This window comes from Typha angustifolia, chromosome 9 (genome assembly GCF_048772165.1).
Source record: "Typha angustifolia cultivar Huaian chromosome 9, ASM4877216v1, whole genome shotgun sequence".
Lineage (NCBI taxonomy): Eukaryota > Viridiplantae > Streptophyta > Magnoliopsida > Poales > Typhaceae > Typha > Typha angustifolia.
The window spans coordinates 1,210,826-1,226,585 of NC_133247.1; the positions used below are offsets into that span (position 1 = coordinate 1,210,826).

General features: G+C 38.0%; 3 protein-coding genes and 1 long non-coding RNA gene across 5 annotated transcripts; 2 read left to right on the forward strand and 2 right to left on the reverse strand.

The window, feature by feature from the left end:
• On the reverse strand, positions 1-4,897 carry LOC140766978 (uncharacterized). 2 transcript variants are annotated; one of them, XR_012105526.1, is made up of 4 exons: positions 4,273-4,897; positions 1,432-4,161; positions 601-1,353; positions 2-519 (listed from the first exon to the last, which is right to left on the reverse strand). It is a non-coding gene; the product is annotated as an uncharacterized lncRNA (long non-coding RNA). The 2 variants fall into 2 exon arrangements; XR_012105525.1 differs by having other exon boundaries at positions 1-1,353.
• A 142-nt stretch (positions 4,898-5,039) lies between these two features.
• LOC140766977 (kihadalactone A synthase LFS-like) lies at positions 5,040-8,895 on the forward strand. The gene is made up of 11 exons (XM_073106706.1): positions 5,040-5,211; positions 5,340-5,535; positions 5,869-5,943; positions 6,729-6,780; positions 7,138-7,256; positions 7,571-7,671; positions 7,773-7,831; positions 8,005-8,061; positions 8,154-8,199; positions 8,388-8,467; positions 8,608-8,895. Exons 1-11 carry the CDS (start codon positions 5,134-5,136, stop codon positions 8,672-8,674), a joined length of 930 nt encoding a protein of 309 aa, XP_072962807.1. The 5' UTR covers positions 5,040-5,133; the 3' UTR covers positions 8,675-8,895.
• Positions 8,896-9,469: 574 nt separating this feature from the next.
• On the forward strand, positions 9,470-12,696 carry LOC140766695 (transcription factor MYBS3). The gene is made up of 3 exons (XM_073106246.1): positions 9,470-9,923; positions 11,679-11,887; positions 12,070-12,696. Exons 1-3 carry the CDS (start codon positions 9,659-9,661, stop codon positions 12,526-12,528), a joined length of 933 nt encoding a protein of 310 aa, XP_072962347.1. The 5' UTR covers positions 9,470-9,658; the 3' UTR covers positions 12,529-12,696.
• Positions 12,697-13,075: 379 nt separating this feature from the next.
• On the reverse strand, positions 13,076-15,725 carry LOC140766694 (uncharacterized). The gene is made up of 5 exons (XM_073106245.1): positions 15,522-15,725; positions 15,297-15,434; positions 14,648-14,874; positions 13,887-14,144; positions 13,076-13,592 (listed from the first exon to the last, which is right to left on the reverse strand). The coding sequence occupies exons 1-5, from the start codon at positions 15,721-15,723 to the stop codon at positions 13,281-13,283; spliced, it is 1,137 nt and encodes a 378-aa protein (XP_072962346.1). The 5' UTR covers positions 15,724-15,725; the 3' UTR covers positions 13,076-13,280.
• Positions 15,726-15,760: the final 35 nt, after the last annotated feature.

Sequence of the window (15,760 nt, forward strand, 5' to 3'; positions counted from 1 at the left end):
TTTATATTCTAACTTTATGTTACACAACTACAATGTTACAGAATATCGACTCTCTTCTATTTGTGTTCTTTCTTCAAGTCTCATCGACGCTCTTCTGTGTGTTTTTTCTTCAAGTCTCTTACTATATGTTTATGTTGTTATCCGCTTAATATTTGCATTAAAAAGAAAAAAAAAGTGCATGTCCATCAAGTAGGAAAGACGAGAGGAAATTGCACATACACCATGCTTTTAGTGTTGGGCAGATAAAATTATTTGCAGGCCAGAAACAGGTCCTTTCTGCATGCAAAATGTTTCAGTCTCTCCAGCAACTGGGAGAACCTGGTCATTACGGCCCGGGTCTGTCCTTGTTCCTCAATTCCAAGCAACTTAGTCGAAAAATGAGCCAATTCCTGGGTTTGTTCTGCAGGCCAGTTCCAGTTCCAGTTCCAGTTCTCTGCTTGGTGGTCCAAAAAGTCCTCTTAAGTTAGGCATCCTTCACAGCTCTTTCGACAATACTGGAGTGGGGGCATGCTGTCCGTCCTATGGGTGGTTTTGCATGTCAGCAACTGCAGGATCACCAATCCTGAAGCATAAGTATCAAGACTTTTTGTGAAACCAAACCTCTCCTCTGGTACTGAGCAGGATCCATGTAGAAGAATATATGTACTAACTGGAGCAGTAAGTGATGCTGAAAGGCCTCCTACATCACCAATCTCGCTCGCCTAAATTGCTGTCCAGCAGAATGCTTGCAGGTTGGAGGTCCTGATGAATGACAGGTTCTGGCTTGGAATCATGTAGGAAAGCAAGCGCAGATGCAACTTCCCAGGCGATTCTGTAGCAGTAGAAACATGGAGGAACTGGAGGTGTACTATCTATTTTTGCACTGTAAACTGTCATCCAGTTAATTCAAAGCCTAATTCGACCTCGGGCCTTAAATAAGCCCAATTCAAGCTTTAAACAAGCCCAATTCAAGCTTTATCTAGATAAGGATAGTGGAAGGATAGTGAATTTATCACGACATTTGAGAAATATAATATGGATTCAAAAGTATAAAAGATCTTTTATATCACTATTTTTTAATATTTTAAACTTAATAATATGTGAATATTGTTCTTGAGCTGATCGAAGAAATAGTACTATTAATGGTAGGTAGCTTAATGCGGACCAACAAATTGAACAACATAGATGCACAAACAATCAAGTAGAGAATAAAGGAAGCAAGGATTAGAACAACATACCTCTTGAATGTTTTGAGACTGCATAACTTACCTGGTCAGCAGCAGAAATAGATTCATCCTGAACAAATTTTTACACATTCCCTCAAGATGCCTCAATTCATTCTTCACTCAGTCATGCTCACTATCCACATCAAACCTGAGTAGAATAACTTCTTTAGAGAAATTAACTACTGCTAGAGATACACATGACAAGGTCTGGAGCAGTGGTTAATACCTCATTCTCAGAAGCACTTGTCAAATAACCTGTTGGAAAGCCTTCCTCTCTGTAGCAATAGTGCTGCTAATGCATTGCATCTCTCTGATCCATTGGAACTGGAACAGAGAACTTCTTGGTCGCTTCTTAAGAGTTACCAGATTAGTATCAAGAGAAGCTAAGCTAACTAGCTGACTTTTATGTTAGTACCCACAAAATTTCTAGCAAGAGTTCTTACAGTGATAGGTATGGAATGACAGTGTATGGTGACTAACTAAAACCACATCAAATAGTTCAGAGGTTTAATTAACAGGCCATCTTATTACATAAAAGATTTAGGATTTGCAACATGATCCCAAACAATTGAAGTATAACATTTGCATGAGACATGCAAATGACTTCAGACCAACAAAGAGACTCAGAGAAACTAAAAACTAAAATCTACCTTATGAATTAGATAATCTTCTCTAAAGGAATAAAAACATGAAAACATAATAGATGATAGTAACTCATCTTTCCAAGCATACAAGTGGAACGCATCAAGGCAGTAAGTTTGCAGCAACTTACTTGGTGTTGGAACAAGAGTAGCATTCAGACGAACATGTAGAAGCTTAAATAAAACTTTCCACTCATTAATTAAAAAAATAAAGTTGCTTACTAATTTCACTCGCATTCACCAGCAATCCAACAACCAAAGATGATGAAGAAGACAGACAACGCACATCAATCCTCTACTACTTTAATCAATATCCCCCAAAAACTCAGATGCTCATGAGTTTTGGTCTTCTATTGCATCAAAAAAGGATAAAGGGAAAAGAATTTGTAAGTAAAGTACTAAAAAATGTTCTTCAAGCAACGGAGAGGTAAGATTCCAATCCAAAAGCACGGAGAATTACAACAATTAAAAGAGAATCCAATCCGAACTCACCAAGATAAAATCCAAAATAAACCAAACCCCTCAACTTTTACTCTCCAAAGAGTCAAGATTCGTAAATAGGACTCTCTTTTCTAAGAATAATAGCTCGGCGGTATGTTTGATTAGGACAAAATTGGATAAAAGTTTGGTGAAACTTAAGTACATTTATATCATGAGAGTGTTGACTCTATGTCCGGCTAAGTGCCGGTGATATCTTTGTATAAAAGAGGATTAATCATTTTATCTCATTCAAATGTAATCTTTGAGATATAAAAATAATAATATAAGAAAAATAATGATAGAATTCGACATGATTCACTGGAATAATGGTGAACCGCAGTTAAGGAAACTGGACACTTCATCAAAACTTTTCTATTAAATGTTCCACAGTGACGTGGAAACAAGGGTTGATGATGTAAAATTTTTGATCATTTATAATGTTTGATGTAACTGTCTAACCTAATTATCATAAGCTTTTGAGTCGATTCCAACGATAAGCATCCAAGCGAGATCAATATCAAGTAACGATAATGTAAAAATATATTATTACTCTATTATTTAATGGACAATCATTTTCTTAATGATTGCTATTACGTGATCCTTCCTGTTAATGACATCAGTTATACCAAAAAACAAGAGATGATATTGTTAACAAATGAAGGACTGGTGCCATTAATTCCGCCTGTCTGTGCTGTTGTACTCAGAGATTAATTAGAGTTAATATTCAAATTGTAACGCTGTAAGTACTGCCGTATGTATATAGATTGAATTAAATGTTGTCCTTTCTTGAGAGAGTTAAGATCAATTAAAAGTGCAATTTTCTGCAGATGATTACAGTCTCAAAGGAAAACAAGAGGAATTTGTACAGTAGTTCAGTACGATGCTGAAACTCTAAAAAATAGATGTGGGCGAACGATATAAATCATAAATCCCAACTTCCCAAGGATAAAATTATACCACCTGTGGCTTGACTGGAATGATGGAATCTGAGAAGAGACAGAGACTAAGTATGATTACTACCATGTTTCCAGAACCAAACGCAGCAGCAAAAGGAGAATAATGGAAATGAACTACAAATTATACAAAAGTTAAAAACAAAAAAGTTTTAAAAGAAGAAGAAGAAGAAGAAGAAGACAGCTAGCTCTTCAAGGACTTTCACATCAGCCATGGTCTGAAGCTGGGATACCTTCAAAGTATGAAAGTCATGGAATTGAGAGTCGCCAAACGGCTCCAAACTGGTGGAGAAGTTATCCGAGGACGCATAAAACTCTCATGGATTTCTTGAAGCTTAGAGACTAGAAGAACAAATCTCCTGCAAGGTGCAAGAACAAGGGTGAGGGGAATAACCCAGATGCCAAACGCCACTATCAGCATTGCTCTTTCTCTCTCTCTCCAAACTATGCCTTCATTCCTCTCAATATCTTGGTATTCTTATTCCTCCTCTCTATTACCTTCCAAGTTTTCATTCGCGCTCATGGGTCCCTTTTTTTTTTATTTAATCTCATCATTTTGTCGCCTAGGATTCTTATCCTGAGTGGGCTCCATTGATTCAGATCAGTGGATTCGTGACGTACATACAGTGCCCTTTCTCTAAAGTTAAAAGTATTAGCCAGTATGCTCTTGGGTTAAAATCCAAATGGCCCTTTAGTGCATTGACACTCAAAGATATTATTTTCCTTGCATTGCACTCGTAAACAGCAAAAAGGAGTTGAAACGACCTTAGCTTGCTTAAGTCCTTGGCATATCTATTCTTCCACGCCTTAGTTGGCTTACATTGGCACGCAACGAAGGATGGCAGATGATGTGACTCCCTTGTTTCCTGTAGCATAACTTTGCTGTTCCAATTGTAACAACTATACGTTATTGCAGCCTAGTTTAAACCAACAACACTTAATCCGAAACGAATGAATCCTGTCAAATTTTTAGTGCCAAAGAAGAGTTTCTACCTTTTGATTTGGATTGGCAAAATAAGATCCCATGCCAGATTGAGAGACAAGCAAGTGGGTTCTGAAGAATCTGTGGATCTCTCTTCATCAAGGGTCGGGACCTTCGAATAACTTACTCCAATGATGAGAATCTATTCATGTGGAGAAATGATAGCGCATGAGCTTGTAGATAATGTTATGGGGTATCTAGGACCACATTTGTCTTTTTGAAACGAGATAGACTGTCTTTTCAATATAATTAATACGGTGGAGCATCAGATATAGCATCAGTTTTAATCTTAGAGATCAAATCTGATCCAACTTTAACTTTTTCTTAAAAATATCCTAACTTCATGATATAAAAGATAATATATTAATTTAAGATAATTTATCAACGCATTTATCATTTAATCCTACATTTTACTCTCAAAGTGCCTAGAAAATACCTTGCTATTAACAACATTTCTTAATGATTAGTTATATCATTCATTTTGTCTATTTTCTTCTTCTAAAAAAAATGATCTTGAGTAAGTTTTTTAAGACTAAATTAAAAAAACAAGAGAGAAATCAGATTTTAATGTCAGATATGAGTTAGTTTAATTTTTTTTATAATAAAATTAATGTAATAGTTCTCTAATTTTTTAGCTATTATTAGATTAAAGTTAAACTCAGGAGTGTGTTTGAGGAAAGTGAAGAGAAAAATATTATATGTGTAGATGATAATAAAGACAAAATGTAAGGTTGTTTTGACAAATTTCCCTTTTAAGTTTATGGGTCCTCTGAAAGCCGCTACTCCTCGGCCCTTGCCCGGTCCGGCGGCCCGCACAAAATGTAAGGTTGGTTTGGTCGACGGTTTCACTCGGGGAAGCCAAGAAGAGCAGGATGTCACCAAATCTAGAACTCCCTCTCGTCGATCTCTCCTCCACGGATCGCGCCGCCGCCGCCAAATTGGTCCGACAGGTGAATCGATTGAACCGTAATCCCTAATTCGAATCCTCTCACTTCGCCGGCTATTTAGCCCTAAGTATATATATACGTCTCTTGCCGCGATTTCTTGTTCGTGGTCACAAACTTTTCGGTCTCTCCAGGCTTGCTTGGATTACGGTTTCTTTTACGCGATCAATCATGGAATCGAGGACTCTCTCCTGCGAAAAGTGTTTCAAGAAAGCAAGGGGTTCTTCGCGTTGCCGTTGGAAGATAAAATGGAGCTCGAGCGCAACGAGGAGCACAGAGGCTATACTCCCCTTTACGCCGAGATCCTTGATCCTTCCTCAAAATCTAGAGGTCTTTCTTGCAATTTGTGAAATACTAGGTTTCCCTTTAATTTGTCGTTTATTTGTTGATAATTATGAGCTGCTAGGTAAAAGTTGATACATATTTCTACCATTTTCTTTTTATACCGATAAGAAAAGACCTATTGAAAGTAATATCTCTCCGAGATCAATCAAGGCGAGCTCTCTGTACTTTTGACGTTTTGCCTATTATTCTTTTGTTTTACTGATCTTTCGTTTGAAATTAGATGTGTTTGATGGATAGTTGGGGTCATTTCTCGGCATGGCTTTCAGATTCTCGCAGAGCAAATATGCATCTCGCCTGACTATATTAGTGATGTAACAGGGGATCTAAAGGAAAGTTTCTACATTGGGCCAAAGGGAAGCAAAGAGAACGACTTTAATCAGTGGCCTTCAGAAGGTGCCATTTAGTTTTTAACAGTTTCCCAAATTACTTGTTACGCCATCACGTGTGCCTATTAAGCTAGTAAGCTAGCGATACATCTCTTCAATGCATCGTGCTCTATATTTATTATTTAATTAATATAATATATTTATTTATATATTATAATACAAACTATTTAATAAGTTTATTATTTTTTAATAAAAATATATGATTAGAAAACACTTATCGATATCTTTATAATAAGAGTAATATTCAATAGTTTTAGAAATAATTTTAAATTACTATTTTTTAAGTTAAACTCATCGAAATTATATTACACAAAATAAAAATAAAAAATAACTTAAATAATTTAATATTAGACTCATTTTAAAGATTTCGATCAGATCTTTCGGATAGTACTATTTTTGTTAAAAATTGATTAGTAAAACTAGTTATATATTCAGTTTAACTAACTAGATTATTTAATAAACGATACATACGGAATTTAAATTTTGGGATTAAATTTTTATAGAGTAAACTTGACTTTTTAAAAGTAAAATAGTATTAGAGCTGGGCTCCAAATTTGGAGCTTCATTTGAAGTTTGGTTGGAGTTTCACTGGGCTCCAAATTTAGTGATGTTTTAGAGCCTGGTTGGATATGCTTTTGGAGATTTTACCATAAAATGTTATTAGAGATGATTCATGTGACATCAATCCACCCTTTCTGATTATGCCCTAAGTTGGATAGTTGTAATTGTTATACTTTCTGAGTGTTAACCCCTGAAAGGCTAATTGTGCATTTTCTGGCTTGGAGTTCTCAGAAAGTCTGCCTTTCTGGAGGGAGACAATGGAAACATATTATGAGAAAGCCTTGTAAGTTGTCCTGACTTTGTTTCTTGTTGCAAGAGTTTAGTTCTTTTACCAAAAGGAAGAATATTAATAGATTGATGGCAATGATTTGTCTGAATGTTAATACATCATAATCTCATTTTCATGACATGGAGAGCTCCTTTTTACTTCCCCACATTGCCACACGAAAATGAGGGACATGGTGATTGAAAAGGGGATCCTGTCAACTATCTTGTTTCCATATATTAGTACCATGAACCAAATGATTGGGAGCACAAAATAGTCATTATTTTGTATATCAAACTTATTATCCGCTTTGAGTTTATTCTTATATTTGCTGACAAGTTAATATTGTTTGTTATCGGTGTTTCTTCCCCTAAGGGCTGTGGGAAGAAGAGTACTCTCTCTGATTGCTTTGGCTTTAGACCTTGATGATCACTTTTTTGAGATTGCGATGCTGCCTTCTCCAATGGCATTTATCCGCTTATTGCATTATCCAGGTATACTGTTGCATATTGACATTCAATATTTTCTGTGTTTCAAGTAAGATGTTGAAGCAAAGCTAGACTGGTAGGATTCCCTTTTTGTCATATGTGATGATTCTTTGTCTTTTAGTCTTGAAAAGATTATTCTACGTCATTCATGCTGGTAAATTAGTATGTTTCCCAAAAAGCTTTCCTGATGAAGTTTGCAAGGTTTTTCTATTTTGTACTCTCTCTTTGTTTTTTTTCCAGATTTCTGATTGACACACAAGATTTGGTTAGAAGTATCCAATAGTTCTTATTATGACACAATTTATAAACTTATCATTCAGGTGAAGTGCCCGAATCTGATATTGGTATATATGGTGCATCGGCCCATTCAGATTATGGATTGGTCACTCTTCTCACAACAGATGGTGTACCTGGTCTTCAGGCATGTCGTAGAGTTACCTTTCTTTTTATAACAGAAAGTTACATTTTTGAACTCTCCAAATTCTCACAGGACTTTCGTTAAACTAATATTGGAATTTCCAGATATGTAGGGAAAAGGATAAAAATCCACAAGTCTGGGAAGATGTTCATCATATTGACGGGTAAGAAGTATACAAGACGTTCATTGTCAATACCTGCAGAGCCAATATAATTGATTTGCTGATTATGAACTTTAATAAATTCAAAGGTTCGCTGTATCTGTAAAAGTTCGTTGTAGAATTCGTACCTCGGAAATACCTTATGTCAAACTTAACTTGGAGATGTCTGCTGACAGGGCTCTCATCGTCAACATTGGGGATATGACGGAAAGGTGGACAAATTGTCTATTCAGGTACTTCTCTTAATTTCTTGTTTTGGATTCTTTAATTTTTGGTACATGTATCTTCTCTAGAACCTCCCTCATCTTTCTCTTTGAACCTACAGATCAACGCTACATCGCGTCCTGGCAATTGGGCAAGAACGTTATTCTGTAATTTCTGACTTGCTGGTTTAATTTTAGACTCTCTATTTGTTATACCGTAGCTGTTCCTAGTGTGATTGAATAATTGATGCATTTTGATCATTTGGCAACTTCACTTATAAAGCAAAGAGCTATATCTAGTGTTTATATCTAGAGAAATATATCCACTTCTGCTGACAAATGTAGAAACACGTCAGGTTGCTTTCTTTCTTGATCCAAACTATGATTGCATGGTAGAATGCTTGGAAAGTTGTTGCAGTGAGACAGCGCCTGCAAGGTCTCTCTCTCTCTCTCTCTCTCTCTCTCTCTCTCTCTCTCTCTCTCTCTCTCCTCCTCTTCCTCCTACTGTGTATGTGGGCATGTGCATTCCATTCCGGCATATATCAGTATTTTTAAAAACTATAAACTGTTTTGCAGGTTCCCTCCTATTAAGAGCGGTGACTACCTAAAGGAGCGATTCAGAGTTACATACTCTTCAAAATGATAGTTTGCAGAAGTAGAATGCCAAACAAGCATAAGTTATTCTTCTTCACTTTTGCCTGTTGCGGAAGCATGTCCGTGTTCTAGTCTGATGTCGCAAACATGCAACCATCTGCATAAGTTGAAGAACTAGGAATTACAATAAAACACATCTTTGTTTGGCCATATATTGTAGCTCATGTATATGCTACTTTTATAAGATCTATTGCCTGACAGTTCCAGATATATCTTGCGTTTATATCCTCGGCAGTTCTATGAGCTGTGTCAATACGTACTGTTATTCTTGATAAACTATTCAAGTATCTCATACTATTTTACGTTGTTGATTTGATTTGATTTCATTCCTGAGGAGAATTTATATTCCGGTATGTCCAGATTTCTCGCAAAATTTTATACTGCCTGTTCTTTTTAAATATAAGAAATCCTAGTCGTCAGTAGGATATCGTCGGGTATATCCAGAGACGCTTAAAATTGGCAATAAATATATTTAGAGAGAGACGTTATCGTTAGGGCATAAGCCCGATAGAATCGGGTCCGACCAAATCCAGGCACGGCGGCTCTTCCTTCCTATAGACCCAAAATTAAAAAAAAAAATGGAAGAGAGATTAAAGACAAGATAATTGATTATTGAGTATTAAAAGTATAAAATCGTATCCTATGTTTTTTGTTATAAAATCCGACATCAGATGAGGATAAATCCCGTCATCCACATACTATTTCAAGTCGTATCCCCCCGCCACGTGGACGGTCCGACTTGTTCTAAAGTACAGCCGTAGGCCTCCTTCCCCCCTTGCTTCTCTCTTCTCCACCAACTTTTATTATCCCCTTCTTCTCCTCCTATCCCCCGTTTCCTCTCCTCCCGTCCCTTTCCAAATCTCCAAACCCTAACCCTAATCCCTCCCCATCTCGGGGCATGGCCACATCGCCCTCGAGATCGGGAGTGATCGGAGCTTGATCGGTGGTGTCGTCATCGGAGGAGGAGGTAGAAATGACGAGGAGGTGCTCTCACTGCAGCCACAACGGCCATAACTCGAGGACTTGCCCTAACCGCGGGGTGAAGCTCTTCGGTGTGCGGCTCACCGATGGCTCCATCAGGAAGAGCGCGAGCATGGGGAATCTCTCCCACCTCGCCGGATCGGGCGGCGGAGCGTCGCCGGCAGACGGACTAGAAGGCGGCTCCGCCGCGGCGGATGGGTATGCCTCTGAGGATTTCGCCCAGGGGTCGTCATCGAGCTGCCGTGATCGGAAGAAGGGTGAGCCCTTTTTGGTATCTTTTATCGTTGCTTTTGTGAGATTTGATGTTGGTAGGATTTTTCTCGTATAAAGTTAGGATCCTTTCTTCTTGTTTGGTCGTTTCCTGTCCATTTGGTTCACTGAAATGGTGGATTTGTGTTTTGCTACGAGATAGATAGCGTATAATTTAAATTTGGATCTTGGTAAGTATTCATAGAAAAAGTAATTGGAGTTTGTCAACATGTATACCCACAATAAGCAATAATTGAGATCTCTTTTGTCTGCTATGGTTTGTCGGTTAGACAGTTAGGTGTGGTCTTGTGAGCGATAAGTTGGGCATTAGTGCATAGCTGGTCCATTCGGTACCAATATTGCTTGTTCAAAGAGACTAAAGATTTACTTATATAACTATATAAAGCGACTAAGAGTACTTTTTTATTTACATCAATCAAGCCTCAAGAGGCAAATAAGCTTTATAAAGGTATTATCTAAAGTATGCTTACCAATAGAGCTGGAAGGTGAATTAGTGCAGTAGAGGAGCTCAAAAGGCCTGTCTACTATGCTAAATTTTGCATGCTCCCTACTGCAGTAGATGCTAGAGTGACCAAACTATATGCCCCATCTATAAGATGGAAATCAACAGGTTATACTGTGTCAACTATGTTGAGCCTTGGCATTTCCGGACATAGATTAATTTCGGAGTTAGTGCAGATGCTTAAAATTTTTTCAGAAAGAATGGTAGTCTCTATTGATAAAATCTATATGGCAATATATTCTGTATGAACGTGATTTTTATATGGAACTTCATTGAGTTTTGATCATCATACTGATGTAGCAGCATGGTTTTGACACTTCATACTAATTATGGCAGTGGAGTTCTGGATCATCTCAAATAATAATAATAATAATAATAATGCTTTTATTATCTCATGTAGTTTATATTAGGCCACAGGAAATATGCACATGCAGGAGAATACTGTACAAAAGAAAGTAATAGTTTTGTTGCCCAAAGTTTAGCTTTCATGGCACTGATATGTTGACTCTATACTGGTCTATATGCTAGGCATGTTATGCAGATAGCCAATAGTAACAACTAACAAGAACACTTTCATTTTTTTGCTTAACTATCAGAACACCTTTTCATAAATTTGCTTCTTACTGCTCTCTTTGTTATAAAGTAACAGATTGTATACATGGATTGCTTGACTAGAACAAAAGATGAATTTCTTAAGCATTTTGTTGATGTTTGATTAGGAAAATGTGGAACAAGACCTGAATGGAACCATTATTTCATTGTCTTTTTTTTTCCTTTTCTGCAGTAGCTCACGTCTGCCTTTCAATAAAAATCATTCTAAAAAGTATAAATACTTACCTGCAGGGTGCCTTATGGGTCCTGAGAACTTCGATGATGAATTAATGTAGGTTTGAACTAGTTGCCCTTTTCATAGCACCAGAATTTTACTCTTGAGTGATCCAAAGTTTTTCTTTTTTGTCACATAAACATCTGATTAAATACAGGTAAGTGGCCTCACAGGTTCATGGCAACAGCATGGTACACGTGGAATTATTTAAAAACCATTATGAGATATTTGATGGTGCTGCATGCTTATATGGTCTTGAGATTAGATATTGGCTCTTGTTATATCGCTATATCCATCACCTAATTCTCATGAAAGTCTAACTCCTTGATCAATCAACTCTTCTTGCATTTTTTGAAATGATGGTACATTTGCTGCAGCATGACATGACATTCTTGGTCTGATGATTGAGTGTAGGTGTGCCCTGGACTGAAGAAGAGCACAAAATGTTTTTACTTGGTCTGCAAAAACTTGGTAAAGGTGACTGGCGAGGGATATCTCGTAATTTTGTGGTATCGCGGACACCTACCCAAGTAGCAAGCCATGCTCAAAAGTATTTCATCCGCCAAACCAATATGACCAGAAGGAAGAGAAGATCTAGCCTCTTTGATATGGTACCTGATGAGGTTACTCTCTATCTTATATTTGTCCCTTTTTCCAAATATGACCCGATTGCTTGTCCATATTATTGTACCTAAACTTCTCATATTTATCTTTGGATATAGAAATTGGGAAGGTCTTGTTGAGAATGTATGTATGCTCTACTTTTGACACAAACATATGAATTATTTCCTTTGCTTCTTTTCAGCCCATTGACCATCAGCCTATTCCTGCAAGTCAAGAACCCGAAACACAAGGAAACAATCAACTGCCAGTACCTGAAACCCTGGATGAGGAATGTGAATCAATGGAATCTAGTAGTTCAATTGCAGCCCAGGCAACAGAACCGAAGCCGCCGGAGACTTCAGACTGCAGTTACTCAGTGATATTTCCAGCTTACTTCTCACCATTTATGCAATACTCACACCCTTTCTGGCCGGGTTATCGAGCAGATGCTGTCGAACAAGAGACACACGAAATTGTTAAGCCAACTGCAGTGCATTCAAAGACTCCAATAAATGTTGATGAGCTGGTGGGCATGTCAAAACTAAGCATAGAAGAATCCAATCGGGAGACAGTGTCTTCATCACTCTCATTAAGTTTGGTTGGAAGTTCAAATAGGAATTCTGCTTTCCATGCTAAGCCACCAACGAGGACTCAAGCATGATCCCCCATATCCCCGGGGAAGATAGGCTTTGCCGCATGTTGTACACATGATATTTAACTGTCTCTGAACAATGCCTCCTAGTTTATATATCTGTGATCTTTTCTGTACCAAATTTGTTGTAACATACTAAACTATTAAAGTGACTAACACCGTTGCCACCTTCACTGACGAGTACGAGTACTTGGTATTATACCTTGTCTGCCTTATACCATATTATAGACTGAGAAGGTGTTGAAGTGTTGTTACTTGCTGCATATATGTGTTCTTGATTATTTTTGACGATAAATTTTTTTTCTATGGCTTGAACAGCATTTTTGGTTGTGATTAACCAACCCAAATTTATGGGCCGACACTAGTTGGGACATTCTGCTATGATTGCCAATATCTGGATACGTATTTTAAGAAAGGCCAATAGATGAGGTTTTGGGAAGAACTAAGTCAGCCACAATAGAGGCATATAACAGACAGATGCTTATTTTAGTCACCTTCATACGATACGATATGCTAACATACCAGGCAACATTATCTCTTCTATAGCCACACTAAGTTGGATCCCCACTCAAAAGTCGATTATAATTATTAGTGCCACAATATTAGTGCCACAACATAGTCAGATTACCTTTTTCCTTTTCAAGATCACTTGGGCTTACGAAGCACAATTGTCACAGGACAACAATAGTAAGCATACTGAGATCATACATACCCTACTCGAAGCATCAACCAACAGGTCAAACCTACAGAGATCCTTATGGCTAGTTATCAGGAATTAATACTACAGAACCAGAAGTTTTTCGCATCTCCAGATCGGCATGAGCACGAGCTGCCTCAGACAACGGGTAGGTATGGTTGATGCGAACACGCAGCACTCCAGATGCAACATTAGCAAATACCTCCCCAGCAGATTCCAGCAGCTCATCACGAGTGGTGGTGTAATGCATGAGACTAGGCCTCGTCAGGAACAAAGATTTTGCAGCAAGATCACTCAGTGGAATCGGGTCCGGTTTACCTGATGCCTGCCCAAAGCTGACCATATGACCTCGGGATGTTAAGCATGCCAAAGATCCCTGAATGACAATAGATGGGAGTGACTTTAGTAAATGCTTCAAAATGGTTTTCTAGTTTAGATTTAAGAAACAGATTTCGGTAAATATTTCAAACAGGACCTCATCAGAGGATTGCATCTATGATAGTTGAACCTCCACGGAAAGAGTACAAATTACAAAACCTTGGTATCCTATTTATCATAGAACTTGTGAAGGGAATAAATTATTCAAGATGATGCAAATGATGCAAATAGAAAAAGTGAGAATTAACTACACGCTATACTTAGAACTTAAGAAAATGACTGTCTGCTATACCTGGAATGTGTCTTTTCCAACGGAATCATAGACAACATTGACACCTTTCCCTGATGTAATCTCACCAACTCTGGTTACAAAGTCCTCCTTTGTGTATATTATCACATGGTGGCATCCATCTTGAGCTGCTTGAACAGCTTTCTCTTCAGTAGAAACAGTCCCGATGACAGTGGCACCAAGGGCATTTGCCCATTGACATAGTAGTGAGCCAACCCCACCAGCAGCAGCATGGACAAGAACAGTGTGGCCTGACTCGACCTGCATTTCTACTAAAAAAATACTTAGCCGCACATAATATAAACAAATGAACGTGCATCAAAATATGCAAACAAATTGCTCAAAATTATTGATAATTGTATCAATTCCTAGTTATTCCAAAATCCTCTATTTTGATTGACAATAAGGTAAATCAAATGAGCTCTAGGTGGACGGATGAGCATCGCAGCAGAAGTACTAAGTTCTGGGCTTTGATGTACACACAATCCAGTAGATCTCAATCTAATTGGATAGATAAAACAACATTTGATACACCTGGATATTGTAAATCTTTTGCAGAGTAAAGAGAAAGCAAAACAAAGAAATTATCATGTTTTGCATGAATGTGTTGCATTACTCGTGAACCATGGATCCACAAAGGGATGCATAAACTTGCTGACATTCTATAGTCCTTAGAATTGTTAATGGATCAAGTGTAAATCCCACTATGAAAGCATTCAAAAGGGTACATAAAGACTAAAAACACAGAGGGAAAGAAAAGTAACCTTAAAGACCCGTCGCAATAGAACTTGAGCAGTCATGCCCTTCAGCATAACAGATGCTGCAATACTAAAATCAACTGACGGTGGAACAGGAACTGCAACCTGTGCCGGAAGAATTTGCTCTTCAGCATAAGATCCCATCGGGTTACCAGCATAAGCAACAACATCCCCTACTTTTCTGCCGGTCAGCCCAGGGCCGACAGCAGTCACCACACCAACTGCTTCCATCCCTGTGTATATAGCAATTAACCAGGGCCAACTTGCACGAATTTATCATCTATTTGAGTAAGCCAAAACAATACCATAATGTTCCAGATACAAATGCTTGCATAATTTGACTAAAAAGGCTACAAGGGGTTTCATTTCCAAAGACCCAACCAAAAGAATACCATAATGTTCCAGATACAAATGCTTGCATAATTTGACTAAAAAGGCTACAAGGGGGTCAATCTCTAAAGACTATGTACTTCCATTTTCTGGCAACTATCTAAAACAATCGGGTAAATAATTTATACTCGAGGAAAAGAACAAGACACGAGTGTAATCCAACAAAATGGAGATGAAATTACCTCGTTATCGTAAAAAAAAAAAAAAAATTCTAATGGTTAATGTGAGACTGCAAATGTAATTCTAATTAGATCAAAATTCTCACCAGGAGTAAAGGGGAGAGCAGAATTATACACTCCTTTGCGGAAATAAACATCGATGAAATTAACACCGATGGCTTTGTTCTTAACCCTAATCTCTCCCTCTTTGGGCTCTCCGATCTCCACATCCTCCCACTTCAACACCTAACTCAAGAAAAACGAAGAGATAATTGAATAAATTGGACAAGCGGAAAAAAAAGGGAGGAAAAAAATAGGGTGACGAGGGTTTTCCTCGGGGCCGCCGAGCTCGTGGATTCTGATCGCCTTCACCATTTCCGATGCCGACAAAGCTCGAATAGCTCTGGAGATGGATCGGCTTAATGGAGGCGATGATCTCAGAGATTTTATTGCATCCGGTGGTAAAGAGTTGCGATTAAGTACCCACCATCGGCTTATAACGGAAAAGACTACGCTGGCCGAACCCGAGCTCATCTTTGAACCCAGACGTGATTACGGTCTGTTGACATTT

Excerpts from the sequence above, each read along its gene's own strand:
- LOC140766977 (XM_073106706.1), top strand. The coding sequence starts at position 5,134 with ATGTCACCAAATCTAGAACTCCCTCTCGTCGATCTCTCCTCCACGGAT. Across the intron at positions 7,672-7,772 it reads ATGGTGTACCTGGTCTTCAG|ATATGTAGGGAAAAGGATAA; the intron begins GCATGTCGTAGA and ends TGGAATTTCCAG. Across the intron at positions 8,468-8,607 it reads AGTGAGACAGCGCCTGCAAG|GTTCCCTCCTATTAAGAGCG; the intron begins GTCTCTCTCTCT and ends ACTGTTTTGCAG.
- LOC140766694 (XM_073106245.1), bottom strand. The coding sequence starts at position 15,723 with ATGAGCTCGGGTTCGGCCAGCGTAGTCTTTTCCGTTATAAGCCGATGG. Across the intron at positions 15,435-15,521 it reads CGAGCTCGGCGGCCCCGAGG|TGTTGAAGTGGGAGGATGTG; the intron begins AAAACCCTCGTC and ends TCTTGAGTTAGG. Across the intron at positions 14,875-15,296 it reads TGCTCTCCCCTTTACTCCTG|GGATGGAAGCAGTTGGTGTG; the intron begins GTGAGAATTTTG and ends CTATATACACAG.
- LOC140766695 (XM_073106246.1), top strand. The coding sequence starts at position 9,659 with ATGACGAGGAGGTGCTCTCACTGCAGCCACAACGGCCATAACTCGAGG. Across the intron at positions 9,924-11,678 it reads CTGCCGTGATCGGAAGAAGG|GTGTGCCCTGGACTGAAGAA; the intron begins GTGAGCCCTTTT and ends GATTGAGTGTAG. Across the intron at positions 11,888-12,069 it reads TTGATATGGTACCTGATGAG|CCCATTGACCATCAGCCTAT; the intron begins GTTACTCTCTAT and ends GCTTCTTTTCAG.